Source organism: Amphiura filiformis, chromosome 7 (genome assembly GCF_039555335.1).
Source record: "Amphiura filiformis chromosome 7, Afil_fr2py, whole genome shotgun sequence".
Classification (NCBI taxonomy): Eukaryota; Metazoa; Echinodermata; class Ophiuroidea; order Amphilepidida; family Amphiuridae; genus Amphiura; species Amphiura filiformis.
The window spans coordinates 44,601,674-44,618,328 of record NC_092634.1 but is presented as its reverse complement, the minus strand read 5'-3'; the positions used below and the strand labels follow the sequence as shown (position 1 = coordinate 44,618,328).

Here is a 16,655-nt window from a genome sequence, read left to right as displayed (position 1 = left end):
CCTCCAGAACATCACCAAATAGCAAGCAGTCTCCAATTGGTTACCATTATTTTTTGCTAGAGACCTGTATTTAGTTAAATATTGATGATATTTGAGTTGCTAAATTAAGGGGTAGGGGTAGCATTATGGAGCATTTCCCCAGTTCTACTGAGTCAAATTTTACAATCTTGGTCTTGTTGGGTAGATATGAACTGCAAAAGTACAAACAATACATGCGATATGAATTGAGAGCAGCTCTGACATGACCAGGGGTTAAAGGGTCATGTGACGCCTGATTTGTAGTAATTTTCAAGGCTGTGTGACCTTTTGACCTCTGGTCAAAACATGAATAACCGAAAATCATATAGCATTTATTTTTGGCAATGCTGCAGTTCATATCTGCGCAACAATACCGCATTTGGGAAATTTGACTGAGTAGAACTGGAGAAATTCTCCATAATGCTACCCCTACCCCTTAATATAGCAACTCAAATATCATTAATATTTGACTTACATGCGTGCCTTTAGCAAAAATAATGGTAACCAATTGGAGATGGCTTGCTATTTGGTGATGTTCTAGAGAGTCCAAACAAACTACCCAAAGTGTTTAATATTGGTTAGGATGGCATCTGAATGCCTAATTTTCCCAGATTGTTTCTACTGATTTCTATATAGAGTTATACAGTAAGAAATAGCAAAAAAGTAGGGATTTTGTGAAAATCTACTGCCTGGGCGAAACATGCTCCGATATTACTGATATTTCAGCACAATACTAGTATGTACCCCAGTAAAATTCTCCGATAGTTCCAAGGCGATCCGAGAAAAAGTGTTTTTTGGCCCACCCTAGCCTACACCCTGTGCCCTGCAATATCTTTGTATATGACCTTGCTTGCCACACTTATAGCATGTATAGCTTTTGTGTGTGTTGAAATTGTTGTGAGGTCTTTGCCCGCTATTTGTACTCTCACCAGCACGTTGAGTTTGCTGAGCAGCCTTATTCTCTGATTGATTAATAGCCAACTTTTGGACCATTGTAACCAGGGTGGTTAACAGCTCTTCAGTTTTGTCGGGGTGGATGTTTCTACCATTCCGACCGCCTCTAACACGACCAAATCCTGATGCTCTTTGGTTTTCGGCCTTTTGAAAAGCCTCACACTCGACTGCAATTTCAAGCGCATCATCGAGGGTTTTAGGCCTTGCTTGGAAAATTTTCCAGCGAAGGTCTGTGTCTTGTAGCGCATCTAGGAACTGATCTTTGGCTAAGCTGTCTTGTAAGGCAAATGGTGCATCTGGATATGCATATTTTGCTATACTGGCGTAAGTTCTGAGCCAGTTCTGGGAGACTCTCGTCTTTTTTTCGCATCCTATTTTTAAGGAGCGTTCTGTTGAGCTCGGCTTTGTTTTCAGAACAGAACCGTCTTTCAAGTGCACCTACTATAGCTTTATAGTAGTGTCTTGATCTTTCATCAAGATCACTTAAAACTGCTCTCGCAACTCCTCTCAAACTACTGGCCAGGTATATGGCCTTGGCATCTTGTTGCCAGTTGTTTAGTTCGGTTATTAGCTCAAACTGTGTCAAATAGTCTGGCAACGGTGTAGTGCCATCATAAGTTGATGGTTTCATCAATGGTTTTGATGACCTACACTCATTATATGGCATTACCGTACTGGATATGTACGGGCCATGTGAGGGTAAAAACCCTTCCTCTGATTCACGGAGTGACTCAGGGTGTGTGTGTTTGGGTCTTGTAGACTCCAAATCAAAGTCAAGGTAACTCGTTCCTGTAGGTCTTGGCCTACTTTTATAAGCGTTGCCGCTCTGTGGAACATTTTCGCTTTTTATTTCATCAAACCTTACCTTGCTTTGTTCTAAGAACTCACGAAAATCCGTACCATTATAACCTCCGGTAGCGCCGGTAGGTTCATCCATGGAGGTGGTAGCTACCTCCATGGTTCATTCATGATTTCGGAAAAAGGCATCGAAATCTCACCGCTGCTCACCAGTGTAATGATTTTTCCTCAGCGGGGTATTGGTACGGATGCCGGTTTAACACGAATAACAACATAAAGTGGAGCAAAAGACAAATCAAATACAGTATCACAAAGAAAGACAATTTATTCACAATATATGAAACCTATGTGACAAAAACCGCTATTATGAATCGTCATGTCACTAAAATAATGGTAAGTCGTACAGTGATGCACAGAAAGAAAAGTACGTGTTCAAATGACAAGCTCCTAAACAAAAAGTGATGACAGACTGTTGCTGAGGCACGTACGCCAGGCGCCAAAAAGTAAAGCCTGCCCTCCTCAACAACAGTACAGCCAATCAGGAACGTCGCCACGAGAGGCGATTTAACTTTCCGTCTACCAGGCCGTGCATAAATGCGTCTACCTTTCGCCGCAATAAGCGTACCAAAAAGAGAGACACATTAGCAACCATGCAGAAGGGAAGTATGGGGATAATTAACATCGCAATTAGCATTAATTAATCATAAAACAAGGAATAATTTGGTTATCATTAAGATAAAATAGCCAGAAAACGCCAATTCAGGATGTGCGCCCTGTGCATACTGAAGCAAATACGTCATGATCATGCGCGAGTCGATGGGTCAACAAACTCTCCAGGTCAATGTCCGTTCGTCAGTCAAAGGCGACGCATTTTTGCATCGCCAAAGTCACTCAATTTTAAGTAAGCTTAAATATACAAGTAAAAAGGTAAAGCCTGAAAAAGACAGGGAGACACCCGTAGGCTCAGGGCATTTCAATATTCATGAGAGAATGACACCAATTCATTGGTCAATCGCAACTTGACACAACCCAAGTAGATTGACCTATCCCCAGTATGACCAATAAGGTCCAATATCACAGGACAATAGTTTTTCTCCCTATTCACGATATCATCATCCTCAGAGACAAACGTTCATACTCCCTTTCGCAATTGTGTTCTTCGATCTGCGAAGGTAGGACTTGGCATTTTATATAAGTATCATGCATGGTCCACCGTGCGATAAAACAGGAATTAAAAATTTTGTTATAGTAACAACAAAAATGGCAGCTTCCACGGAACGGAAAGTGCTTGTTGTCCGAAGCAGATATGGCCGAATTAATTCGGTAAACATGCTAAAGGATGCTCGAAACACATGATTCGTAAAGCCGTGAAAGCAAGATAGAACTGCATGGAAAAGGGAATCACATGTGCAGATCCGAAGCTTAACACAACTAGGCATGAAAATGGAAAGTATGCATACAGAAAAATTAACAAATTCGTGTACATTGTGGAACATTCAACTACGCTTGTTACTCCTCGACTAATCATGCTAATACACGAGCGCACAACGCTACTCTTATCTACTACGCGTCCATATGCGAGGTTATCTGCGTACAACAGCTTACTATACTAAAATGCAGTAAACCTTTGACGAGCGTGTCTTGTAAGGATACATCACGTATTTACTGCGTTGCACGCACTTGTCTCTGATTGGCTGCTAAGGCGATATGTTGTTGCTGAGTGGAAATTTATGAATGAACTGTGCGCTGTACACGTTGTTAGCGACGAATTTGCAACATCACGGTAGTCGCGCTCGTCAAAGGTTTGCTGCATTTGACTATACGGCGGGCAGGGCTGTCAACTTTTTGAATTGCTTGGCGTGAGACAGAGCCGTACCGGGGTTTATCGACTACAATGTTAATTTTGACCCATGATTATTTGAGCCATGGCGCTCGAGAATCTGAAAAGCGGGGGGTAGGGAGAACGAATTGTTTTGACAATGCGTGAGATTTTACTCATTTTCAAGCATTTTGCGTGAGATTTACTACCTAGGAGTGAGATTATACTGCCTTGGCGTGAGACCGTGAGAAAGTGACCCAATGCGTGAGAGTTGACGGCGGGTCTACGCACGCACAGCCATGCAAAGAGTATGTTCCACGATGTACACAAATTAAATATTTTTTCTATAGTACCGTAGTAGTGGTAAGCAGTAGGTAGTTTTCCTACCATCATGACCATTTAAAGGAGTATTTCGTGATCCTAGCATCCTCTTTTTATGACATTTTTTTTTTTTTTTCTACGAAAAAAGCCTATTCCCAAAATTTCAGTTGATTCCGATTTTTGCTTTGCGAGTTATGCATGATTATGTGTATTACACTGCTCCATAGACAATGCGTTGTAATTTCGCGTTCTGGTGCACCAGAACGAAATTCAAATTTCACGATATCTTTGCAAACCGAATTAATCTGCAAGAAATATTTTGTACATAAACATTATGTAGCCAGAGGTTTCCAGTGATATAAAAATCTCAACTTTTTTTTTTGAGAAAAGTGGGGGATGAGGTTGTGGATCACGAAATGCCCCCTTTAATATGATACTACATCATGTACAAACATGACAAATGAAATCAATTTGTACAGCTACCACACACATGCACACCATGATGCATGCACGGCAGCACACTTGCAAAAAGTACTGCCACATTTTCCTGATTTAGCATGTTTTATAGAGTCACTTTACAATTATTTACTCACTTTTCAATCAAAACCACTGCACTCAAGTGTCCTTTCAAAGCATATGACACTGCACACACCATGCACATCAACAACAATAACATTGATCAAGTTCAACTTCCGTATTTGTGAACTTTGACCTAATATCAAGGTACTTATGAATATTCATTAGTAAAAGCTGCACAAGTTAGTAAAAAATACTCAAAGTGGTTTCTGTAATTTACTTGTTTTTATGTAAAATCAACAATATTATATCATTTTAGGACATAAGATAAAAAAACATATAATTTGGTATTATAGATATATTTTTATCTATGAATTATTCTTAGTTTAGCTTCTGAAATGTGCAATATTTTTTTAGTCAGCTAAGGGGCCTCTGTATTAAAAGGCGTGGAAATCAGCAACCGAGCTGCGGATCTCTTTGCGTGCACACTCGAGCTGAGCATACACGGAAGTCAATTTTCTCCCCAAAGCACCACAACTGTACAAACTTGTTCATCATGTCTGCACCAACGTAAGTAATGATTTGTATATAGACTTGTTTTTTGATCGTGAATATCGAGATGTCATGAGTAGAATTCAGTGTTTTTTGCATTAATTGAAATATGAATTTGAGCTTTGAGTAAGCTTAAATTTATTGCTGTACAAAATACAATAACAATAGGTATACTAAAATGCAGTAAACCTGTAAGCGTATTGTAAGGATACATCGCGTATTTACTGCGTTGCACGCACTTGTCTCTGATCGGCTGCTGAGGCGATCTGTTGTTGCCAGTGGAAATTTATGAATGAACTGTGCGCCGTCGCGTTGTTAGCGCCGAATTTGCAACGTACATCACGGTAGTCGCGCTCGTCAAAGGTTTGCTGCATTTTACATCACAGCATGCAGCATCATCCCCCCACAAAAATTATACTTACTGGAAACATGATGGCTATTAAAGGGGCATTTCGTGATCCACAGCCTCATCCCCCCACTTTTCCCAAAAAAAGTTGAGAATGATTAAGACGAAGTACAAAAAATTTCTTGCAGATTTATTGCTTAGCAAAAAATATTGCTGGAATTACGTTCTGACTTCTGGTACACCCCGGGGGTACACCAGGACGAATAACACATGTATAATATTTTGCAGGAAACCTTTGTCTGATGAGTGCATACTGCCGAGTACCGTGAATCGTGATGTTGCAAATTACTCGAGAACTCTAGCTTCGAATTTGCACACGATAGTTACGCATTCGATGCTAGAGTGCGTTGCTATCATTTTTCAGTCGGACAGCAGTGCAATTTGTTGCACCAGAGGTTAGGCCCTATTTATTCTGTAAAATGTTGAAATTTGGATGAAAGTTATTTCGATGAGTCAACTGTATCTTTTGAGCAAGATTTGCCTATTTTGGACAGTCCAAAATTTTGCTGACATGTAATTTTAGCAACATTTTTTATGCAATCGCCTGTCGTGATCGGCTGTGTTTACTTCTGAACTTCCATAGCTTTACACGGTGTCATGCTTCAGCGAATCCAACTAGCTTTTGAATGCAATGGTCTCTAGCCTAGAATGTGAAGCTATTGGTGAGCAAATTCTTGGCTAGACTTCTCGAGCAAGTTGCAGTCAGAGCTAACAACCAGTAAGGTTCAAAGTTCATTCATAAATTTCCACTTGGCAACAGCAGATTGCCTCAGTAGCCAATCAGAGACTTTGCACACAATAGCTACGCATTCGATGCTAGAGTGCCTTGCTATCGTTTTTCGGTTGGACAGCGGTGCAATTTTGACCAAAGGTTATTTATCCTGTTAATGTTGAAATTTGGATGAAAATTATTTTAATGAGTCAACTTTATCTTTTGAGCAAGATTTGCCTATTTTTGACTGTCTAAAATTTGGCTGAAGTGTAATTTAGCAACATTTTTGATGCGCCTATCGTGATCGGCTGTGTTTACGTCCATTGCTTTATACGGTGTCATGCTTCAACGAATCTGACTAGATTTTGAATGCAATGGTCTCTAGCCTAGAATGTGAAGCAGTAAATATGCAATGTACGCTTAAGAAGCGCTCTCTTCAAAGGCTTACTGCAAAATTATATGGAGCAGTGTACACATAATCATGCATGACTTGCAAATATGCAAAATCAGAATCATCTGAAATTTGGGGAATAAGGGTATCTAATTCAGGGATCTACTGAAAATGTTATAAAAAGAGGATGCTAGGATCACAAAATACAAAGAGGATGCTAGGAGTATTTTGTGATCCTTTTTATATTTTTTCAGCAGTTATCCACAAAAAAAATTTAATTCCCAAAATTTCTGTTGATTCCGATTTTGCGTTTGCGAGTTATGCATGATTATGTGTATTTAGACTGCTCCATCTAGGCAATGTGTTGTAATTTTGTTCTGGTACACAGAACATTCAAATTTGATGATATTTTAACATTCTGAGTTTCACAATCATGCAACGTTGTAAGACAAATCTGAAGTTCATGACTTGTACTTTCATATTGCAGTTCTGAGTTCAATAATCCCTCATGCATAAACATGGAACATTTAAGCTCAATTTATACGCTCAAATTCAATAATGCATACAAATTGCAGAATTACGGGGATCACACATTTTTTTTACTGAAGTTTTATTTATTGTTTGGCAGTTTTGCAATTTAGTGATGTCAATTTTACAAATGTTCAACATTTTCAAGTCCGATGTCGCTTGTCAGTTGTCACATGAACGTTGCCTTTTTTTTTTTGCAAGTCATGCATTGTGATATGCATCATTGCATGTCATGCATGTCTTGCTTGAGAAGTGGAGCTTTGAATTTTCTCACCGATATCTTCACATTCGAGGCTAGACTACAGTCCTTAAAATCTAGTATAAATCAATGAAGAATGACACAGTGTAAACTTCCAGTGGTCAGAAGTAAAGGTTGTTTTACAATCAGAGTACACCGACTTGTCTCACTGGGGGTGAAAAATGAAGTGTCTATAATCTGTTTCAAGGTTCCCTTTTATGCGGTTACCATCACGTAGCATACACTCACAATGTCAAGCATGTCCACAGAAAGTTGTGGAAAATAATACGCACCGTGCGCTTAAATTATAACAGGAATTCTGCAAAAAATGATAGTTTTTCCTCAATTTATTTGTTTTTGTGTGTTGTGGATGGGTCAGATAGGAAATCTGTAAAATTTGTAGGCATGAAGTGGTTATTCCTTTATGTAATTTTACATGAAATTAGGGTTAGTTTAGGGTTGGGAGTAGGGTTAGGATTAGCAGTAGGCCTATGATTAGCATTAGGGTTAGGGTTAGAATTAGAAACACCAAATTATTACCTTTCAAACAATGCTTCGAAACTGTCAAAATATAATTATGATATTTCTTGCAGTGATGCAATGTTCACAAAGGTCAAATGAGACAGCTATTTTGTCCCAAAATGATACAGAAATTTTCATTTTCCGTTAACAATTGTTAACAAACTTTGTGGGTGTAGCTTTGGTTCATAATTCTTGGTTATTTCTTCACTTCTTCTTGATTCATAACAGTTGTTATCTTAACTTGAAATGGGTAACAAAAATTAGTCGATTTGCAAGCTTTTAAAATTTTTATAAAATCTTGACTTCAAAGAGCCGTTTTCCGTTAACTTTTTTGAAGCCTCCAAAACAAACTGTTCAGCAAGCTTGTGCAAATATAAATAAAAGCTCATCCAATCTATTTATCAAAATGTAGTAAAGTAGATCCTCAAGTCACATGTTTTTAAATCGTGGAGATATATATCACCGTTTGAAAATGGGACCCAATACAAACTTTCCGTTAACAATTGAAGCCTCCGAAACAAATGAAGCCTCCGAAACAACAATAAGATAAATTATCATCTATGCATATCTAAATTGGTGTGTTTCATAATGATATCTGCAGTGTAATTATTACTTGATATGTGCAGAATGTCATAAATTAAAAAAAATTTTGACATAAATGGTTAATATTTGAAAAATATACTGATACCCAAAAATGCCTGTTTCGGAGGCTTCACATGCAAAAAACAATACTTAACAAATGGGTGAAAAAATTAACATGTGATAAATCTACAATATCTGCCGCATAGAATCATTGATTCAATACACACAAGAAAATAACAGCTTAGATGATCCCAACACTGTTGTTTTAAAAAAAACTACTTCTGGAATGTTTAACAATTGTTAACATGAAAAAAAAAAAAAAAAAAATGACTTGCTGTGATAATTTAATTTTTGTCACAACTGAAATTCAATACTTAGAAGCAAAGCATGAAAATTGGTAATTGTGATATTTTTTACCTATTTTTTTATGTCAACTTGTAGTAGTTAGCCAAATATTTTACTTTATGATCACCTGTGTTGTTAACTGAAGTCTCCGAAACACAAATCGCTTGAATTGCCAATTCTAAAAAATAACTCCAATTTCTGTGAAAATTGGCTGGGAGGTTCCTTTCATCAAGTAGTATTTGTACATGAAGTTAGACATTCAAATTATTTTAGGAACCCAATTAAAACTTAAAAAATATGTTTAAGGTTTGGAAATTTCCATTGTAAATGACACTTGATGTTAAAAATTTTCAAAACTGCAATTACAAACATAGCAAAACATGGTATAAAATTTAACTTATATATCTGTTGACTTACTTTGGAATGGGATTTCACATGTATTCCAGCTTTCATGTCATAATTTTCTGAGGTTATGTAAAATACATTTTTTCTTAGATTTTAACCAAAATGTTATGGAAATGTCAATTTTTTTATTAGAAATCAAAAGGTTTAAGCCTTGAAACATTATTTTACTGGAATTTAAGTTGCTTCTATGCATGATTTCAGTAAACGGAAACATATTTAAGTGGTTTGAAATTTTGACCCTAAAAATCAAAAGTTACACCCTTTACTGTGAAAATGACCATATGGGTTCATGTATATCTGACATTTACTGCATGAAATTAGCAGTCTGTACTATTTTCATAGAGTTTTCACGCATGAATGATGACAATGAAACCTAGCTAACTGCACTGTTATTCAAGGCCTCTTTAAGATAATTTGACCTTTCTTTTATTTAAAGAATGTCTCGTTCAGTGATTTGAATTGTCCGTTTTAAGTGTACATGTAAATTATTTTTTCAACAGGTCAGAATATATATCTTGAACTGGTAGTAAGTGAGGCACACATACTCTTCAAATTAAATAAAACAATTAGTTAATATTAATGGAGCTTTTTTTGTACCATTGTGATAAAAAATTATGATAAAACACATTCATGATACCATTAAACATCCTGAAAGTTGTATGCATTTTGCTCATGCTAGACAGTGATAAGAGATTGGAAAGTAGAATGTGAAACAAATTATCAATGATTGGCAGTTTGAACACATTGCAAATGTTAAAAATGTTTTATTCTTTTCTTTAGATAGAAAAATTAAGTTATAGCACATTCACTTGTACATTATAGGCCTATGTATATGATTGACATGATTCCACCTACACACAGGGCTGGAATTTCCCGGGAACATAGTTAAGATTTCCCCCCATTTCCCACTAATCCTTTTGTATTTCTTTATTTAGAACTCAAAAATTTCCCTCCAAATCACAATATTTTCCTGGAACCAGGTTCCCGAGTTCCCTATTTTTTCCAGACATGGCTGTGCAAACAAGTCAGATGTGAGTTAAAACTATTATGAGGGGTAGTTCTTTTCAGCAACTGATGAGAATATTCATCTACTAGATCCATCTGATGAATTTTGAAAGTTCAATTTTTTTTCCAGCTAATAGAATAAATGTGTCAATATTTTATAAATACATTTACAAGTGAAACATTTAATTACTAGATTCCTTTGAATTGTTGCATTTGTGAAGACAATGAAAATTTGATACTTAACAATGTTGAATGTACAATAATTGAAATTATTGAATGCATACAGACACTAGTGCGTATGTGTGCACATCATTTCCATTTTTTATTTATTTATTCTTTTATTTCATCTGGAACAAGTGGATCACAGCACTCCTCTCACCGTTGCCCAGAGAGCAATTTAACACATTGTTAATTTGTGTACCATATGAGCAGGAAGTTAATACACACACCTATATCATAAAATTACATAATTCTTTAAAATGTCATGAATCTCATAGAAAAAAAAATGAGGAAGTGGATATCTAAATTATACAAAGAAAAACATTAATCCCAAAGCAAAAGTATGTCCCATAATTAAAATATATTTTTTAAAGGATATAAGATAAATTTATAGAATCATACTCAGGCAATTTATTTAAACTTTCTTTAGACAGGGCAGCTCCTCCAATGACAAAGCACTGATTTCCAAGGAGGCCTTTGATTCTGGTATTTTATGCAATGCACATGCAGGGAGTATAGTTGGAACCAGGAAATAGTAACAAGCAGATTTTAGTCTTTTCATTCCAGGATCTGTACCTGGACCTTGTAAACATTTCCTTGCACACCCACCATAGAAGGTGTGGAACCACAGGATGTAAAAATTAAAGGAAAAACAGAGAAATGTCTTATCTTTTCACACTGGAGGCTATGTATGCTGTTGGTTCCACTTTAATATTATTAATTTAAATGAGACAGGAAAGGCTGGAATGGAAAGGGGTATATACGCATGCAGTAGACAATTCTTAAATCTTAGGGCTCAGAAATGAGAGAAGTGATGTTTTTACTCTTACTCTTATTAATATTACTACTCTTTTGTAACAACCAGAATCCAATGTGAATGTAATTTGTGTATTATTTTTGGACCCATTGGTCCATCCACTTCATCATGATGCTGATACTTATATTTGGTTCTAAATTGTCAAAAATTTGTTTTCTTACTGCAAAATAACACCCGACAACCAAGTTGGAATACGATATAAATGGGCAAAGGTGGTAATTTTTGCATGTGTAATTTTTCGCACTTTGCCAATTTTAACTACTTTTTCCTTTTTCTTAAATTTGCAAGTTGGGAGTTGTAGTACATCAACCTATGCATAAAAGAAACATTATATTTTGTATTTTATATTCACTGTGGCCAACTTGCTATGTCGATTTCAAAAAGCATAAACATTAATGTTCCACAAAACTATTCCACTCAGAACCAGGAAGTACTTGCATAAAGGATAAGTTTAAATTACAATAAAAAGTAGCACTAACAGGTTATGTGGGTAAAGGATGTAGACAACCTTGGGAGAATGTACTACTTCCCATGCACCTGTATGCAATTATTTTAAATATACCAGGATACTTTTGTTGATTTACATGTCGCTTTGTACAAGGGAACTTGTTCAACCCTAGAAACATGAAAAAAATGTATATTTTATAAATTATCACAAAAAAAGAAGAAAAAAAACCCCACCAGCTTTTGAACATGGAAACCGGAATATTGATAAATCAGAGAATTTTCATGTGATTTCAAAGTTCAATATCCTAAAAGTCTTAATGTACTATCTCCACACTCTTCTGATGTCCTTGGGTCCCAAAATATGAAAACAAAAAATTCAATGAAGAAGTGGCTTCACAAAGTGCAATGTACACGTGTAAATTTAACATTATTAATAATGCATAACATACATTTGAACATTGGTAAAGTTTCCTCAAATATGGAAATTGGGATTTCATATTTTATGACAATCAATATATCATGTGATATTTTGTGAATTATGTGTATGTATAAAATGTATGAAATTGATGTGCCCCATGCACCCACAAAATGAAGATGAAAACCCATAACCACACAGTTCTTTGGTTTAAGTATTATGTGACAACTAATTGTTTTTCCTATGTTTGTATTTTTCAGAGCTGATATTGCATTGATTGGTCTGGCCGTCATGGTAAGATATTAGAAGAAAAAACAACTTTTCTGTCCAAAATTGAATTAGAATAAAACATTTGGGACTGGGTCATATTTAAAAAAAAAATTATTTAGTAGTTTTGTAATTTGCAAAAAATAAAACATTGTGCTCCGTGGCGGCGCTAAGGGGGGGGGGCAAGGGGCAAGGGAGGCATTTGCCCCCAAATATTTGTCTTGCCCCCAGTTTGCCCCCCCACTTTTGAGGCAAAACCCCCAAAATCACATACATTTCCACCTTTTGCGGCAATTTTGCGCAAAATTTGCCAATTTCCCCCCCCTGAAAATTCACTTTGCCCCCAATGCCCCCCGAAAAAAATTCCTGGCGCCGCCACTGATTGTGCTTCAAACATGCATGATGAAAATGCATTGTGAATGATGCCTAGCCAAAAGCTACAGGTTGTGGGCTGAAAGTAGTCCAGATTTTATCAGGAAGTTTGAAGAGAGCTCGGATGGAGCAATCAAATGATCTGCTTAGAGGCATAATAAAAGCATTGTATTTCTGTGCGTAGATACAGTATGTGATCAGTCGTTGAGGAAATGATTTTGAAATGTAAATTTGCCCCAAAAAGTTCCATTTCCATTACTTTTGCAGTGCTCCTGGCGAAAATTATTTATAGGAATGTTGAGAAAATTTAGAGAAAAATGATGTCATTTTTAAGCAACATTTGCTTGTCATTATCAAGTAATAAACATACAAAAAGGATCATGATGATGACATCAAGGAGGACAGATGATTACAGGGAAATTGAGAGCAATGATGGTGTTGATGATAGCAACAATGAGTGATGATGTATGATGTAAACTAGTGACAATTTGGTCTTCTCCTGGGGATGTATTTTTATTCCAATGTTCTTGACTTGGCTTGAATGCATTTAAAATCACTTGTATGACATTTTGGAGGCACTCAGTGTAATCAGTTCAGTGCTTCAGCATATAGAATAATGCTTTGAGGCACGCACCATTGAATTATTTCCTTAATACCAGCATTTGATATGAGGTAGAGGAAATGAAAATCCAGGGAAGTGATGAGGGCATGCATGGTGGTGAATAAAACAACCCTTGTGAACTGACATAGCCTTTCGAAATTCTACACAAGGGCACACATTTTCACCAATTCATATTGTGAGGCAGTTTTGAATAAAATTTGACATCCTAAAACTCAAATTGCTAGTACAATTGCTAAGTATAGTCCGCTCCTAACCTTAAAACCCGAATCCTAACGGGAAGGTAGTATATTCTGTAGTTTCCCCAAATAGCCCAAGCACAAGTTATACAAAACATAAATTATTATTTTTTCAGATTTATTTGTAACCCAAAATTTGAGATTAAAAAAACAAAACCATATTTTGCATATAGTTTTACTGAATTTTAAAGTACCAGTACATGTAGCCTGTATTTCTTATTTAATTGACCATTAAGCGGAAAGAGTCAACAATACTGTTATTCTGTTCCACAAATTAGACAATGGTCAAGGTCCACTTTGACCGTATCCCAAAACTATATGGTCAATTGGAATCTGCCAAAAATGTTTTAAAAAATTCTGACACTAGGTTTTATAGATTTGTTTTTCTAAAGTGAAATAAAATGCTGCAAAACATTTTGCTAAATGTTCAAATGACATATATTGATTATATTACAATTATTTACAAATGTATGTACACGTAACAGTTTTACACCACTGCATGAAATGAACAGGCTTGATGCTTAAAAAGGAAGACTTTTAAGTCACTTGTGTCAAAGCAGGGAGAAATGTACACCTATTGATGATTGGAACTCTTTGTCAATATAAGAATATGGTGCATTCAATGTACAGTACTGTTTCAGGCGGTTAATGTAGTTATTTGAAGCTATATTATGTTCACCTTGTGTATTTTAATGCCAACCATATATCAGTCTAACGAATGAATCTTAGTTGACAAGTATAATACAATTCTGCGACGTTCATCTTTTGAAATTGAATACAAACTGACACCTGACAAATGTTATGAGAAGTAATGGTTTTCAACCACCATACACTTAACATCTTAAAAGGAAATGATTTATTCTCAACATTCTGTTGATTGTGATGAATGTACAAAATGATAATAGTGGATGGCAAAGATTGCTATCTGCTTGAATCAGGTCACTAATAAAATGTCAGAATTGATTTTTGCACAGTCATGTTCTGCATTTGAGTCTGTACATTTCAGTTGGATAAGCTTCATTGTGTACAACTGTTTTTGGTTTTTGTTATAATAATTTAGTATCAAATTACTTCATATTCTGAGGTAGCAGATAATGCAGTCATTGTATTACACAGGGACATGTTGTAAAGCTTATTAATTATTTTGAGGATAGGTTGCCTGTCCAATACCTCAAAAAGGAAAAATGCTGATATTACAGCCCATTTGTAGTGGACAGTCAGTCACAAATATTCTTACCTTGTAATATCTGCCCAAAATGGGATTGAATCAGGCAAAAATTTCAATTTTTCAAATTTTCGCCTCAGGAAAGCTCGGTCATAAAGCGGATGGATTATATGCATCAGTGATACACCCTGCCCAGGATTTTAACAAAAAAGGCTAGCACAGGAAAGCTGCAGGATGGCGCACACCTTCCTGTGTAAGGGAATTTCAATATGAGCCCTTACTAGATTGATTTTGATCTGTAATGAAAACTATTTACAAATGTTCTTGCATTTGTACATGTATATCTACAGTACTATCTTTCTGTACACTGCTTTCACTAATTTATTTCATCATCCAAGTTTAAAAAAGTGAAATCGTGAAATGAGAAAATGTAATATAGATTAATACTGTATCAAAATATCAAAATCAAATATGACTGATTCATAATGCAGGTGTATGCATGTTAATAGTAATGTAATAATTCCACTGGAAAAAAAATTAATTAACTTTGATAAAATCTGTCTTTTTCTCTCTCCAGGGCCAGAACCTGATCTTGAATATGAATGACCATGGCTTTGTGGTAAGTCATGTAGAAATTAATAAATATAATGGAAGCAGTGTTCCATTTACCTGGTGTAGCATAGCAAAATGCTATGCAAAATTAAAGTATGCAAATTGTTATACAAAACAAAGAGTTTTGAAATGCTGGAAATCGAACACAGGATGGAAGAAAAATTGTTTTTGGCGGTCAAATTTTAAGTGCAAATTTAAAGATATTTAAAGCGAAACTTTAAACTCTGCTTATGCTATATACACAATCTAACAATTTTTACTTATTAATTTGAGTTATTTCAAGTACAAAATATTGAATATATTGGGGAATAAAATAATTTTACTCTCTTTGCAAAATGTGTTCATATAGGCATATCTTGATTGAAAAATAAGTTCATGATTTAAAAACATAACCAGCCCAACAGAAATTTACTGAGATTATGATTAGTATCACTATTAGTATTCGTATGATTTAATTGACACTTCTAGAACAATGTTGAATGCTCCTTTTGAGACTAACACTATCATCTTTAAAAGCATTATGATTCTTAATGCCTCACCAGAATTAAACAAAATTAAACTAGTATGCAAGTATTTGAAACAACTATAATATACATTTGTTGCAATTTTTTAATTTGGCAGGTATGCGCCTACAATCGTACCACATCCAAGGTGGACGCATTCTTGGCAAATGAAGCTAAAGGAACCAAGGTAATAGGTGCTCACTCCATCCAAGAGATGGTCGGCAAACTGAAGAAGCCACGCCGGGTCATGATGCTGGTGAAAGCTGGCGGTGCTGTTGATGCATTCATTGAACAGTTGGTAAGTTTACCAGTGATTTGGGTAAAAGAAATATGGACCTGCATTGATTGTAACTGGTTAAGATTTATATTATCAAAGGGGAACCCCAAAGATGTCTCAAGTTTGTAGGCTCACTCTGTTCATATTCACATGTTCATATATCGTGTTGCATATCAATACATGTATCTACTTTATTCCCCTTTACAATGACACCACATTTGAAACAATCAACTTTTTCACGCCTGAGTACACGTCTTGTGAATGTAGTGGGGTCTCAAACAGAATGTGCCAAATTTTGGTATTATAAAAAGGAGATCTGTTGCAAGAGAATTGCAATCAAGGGGGTGCTACTTAAAAATTATCGGTATTGCTATAAAGACTTGGCCAAAACAGTGTCACATAAAAACATAGTGGACCTCATGAATGATTTATTAAAGAAATGGCTGCCGCCAGCATAGGCTACATAAAATGAAGCATGTTTTACAAGTTCTATTTAATAGCTCTATACAATGTTCAGAAAATTTGAGAGAATATTGAAACACTATAAAATCAATATTCTAAATACTATGACATTGACAACCCAATACAAAT

At 35.7% G+C, this 16,655-nt stretch overlaps 2 protein-coding genes across 2 annotated transcripts in view; one reads left to right on the top strand and one right to left on the bottom strand.

Annotated features, from left to right (window-relative positions):
• The window catches only part of LOC140157213 (uncharacterized), a 32,204-nt gene extending 27,616 nt beyond the window's left edge, over positions 1-4,588 (bottom strand). The window contains 1 exon segment of the mRNA XM_072180331.1: positions 4,504-4,588. Within this exon segment, the coding sequence (XP_072036432.1) occupies positions 4,504-4,586 (83 nt within the window). The 5' untranslated portion in view covers positions 4,587-4,588.
• A 290-nt stretch (positions 4,589-4,878) lies between these two features.
• The window catches only part of LOC140157212 (6-phosphogluconate dehydrogenase, decarboxylating-like), a 41,824-nt gene continuing 30,047 nt past the window's right edge, over positions 4,879-16,655 (top strand). The window contains exons 1-4 of the mRNA XM_072180330.1: positions 4,879-4,996; positions 12,271-12,304; positions 15,250-15,291; positions 15,906-16,085. Coding sequence (XP_072036431.1) covers positions 4,983-4,996; positions 12,271-12,304; positions 15,250-15,291; positions 15,906-16,085 — 270 coding nt within the window. The 5' untranslated portion in view covers positions 4,879-4,982. The remainder of the gene's footprint in view (positions 4,997-12,270; positions 12,305-15,249; positions 15,292-15,905; positions 16,086-16,655) is intronic.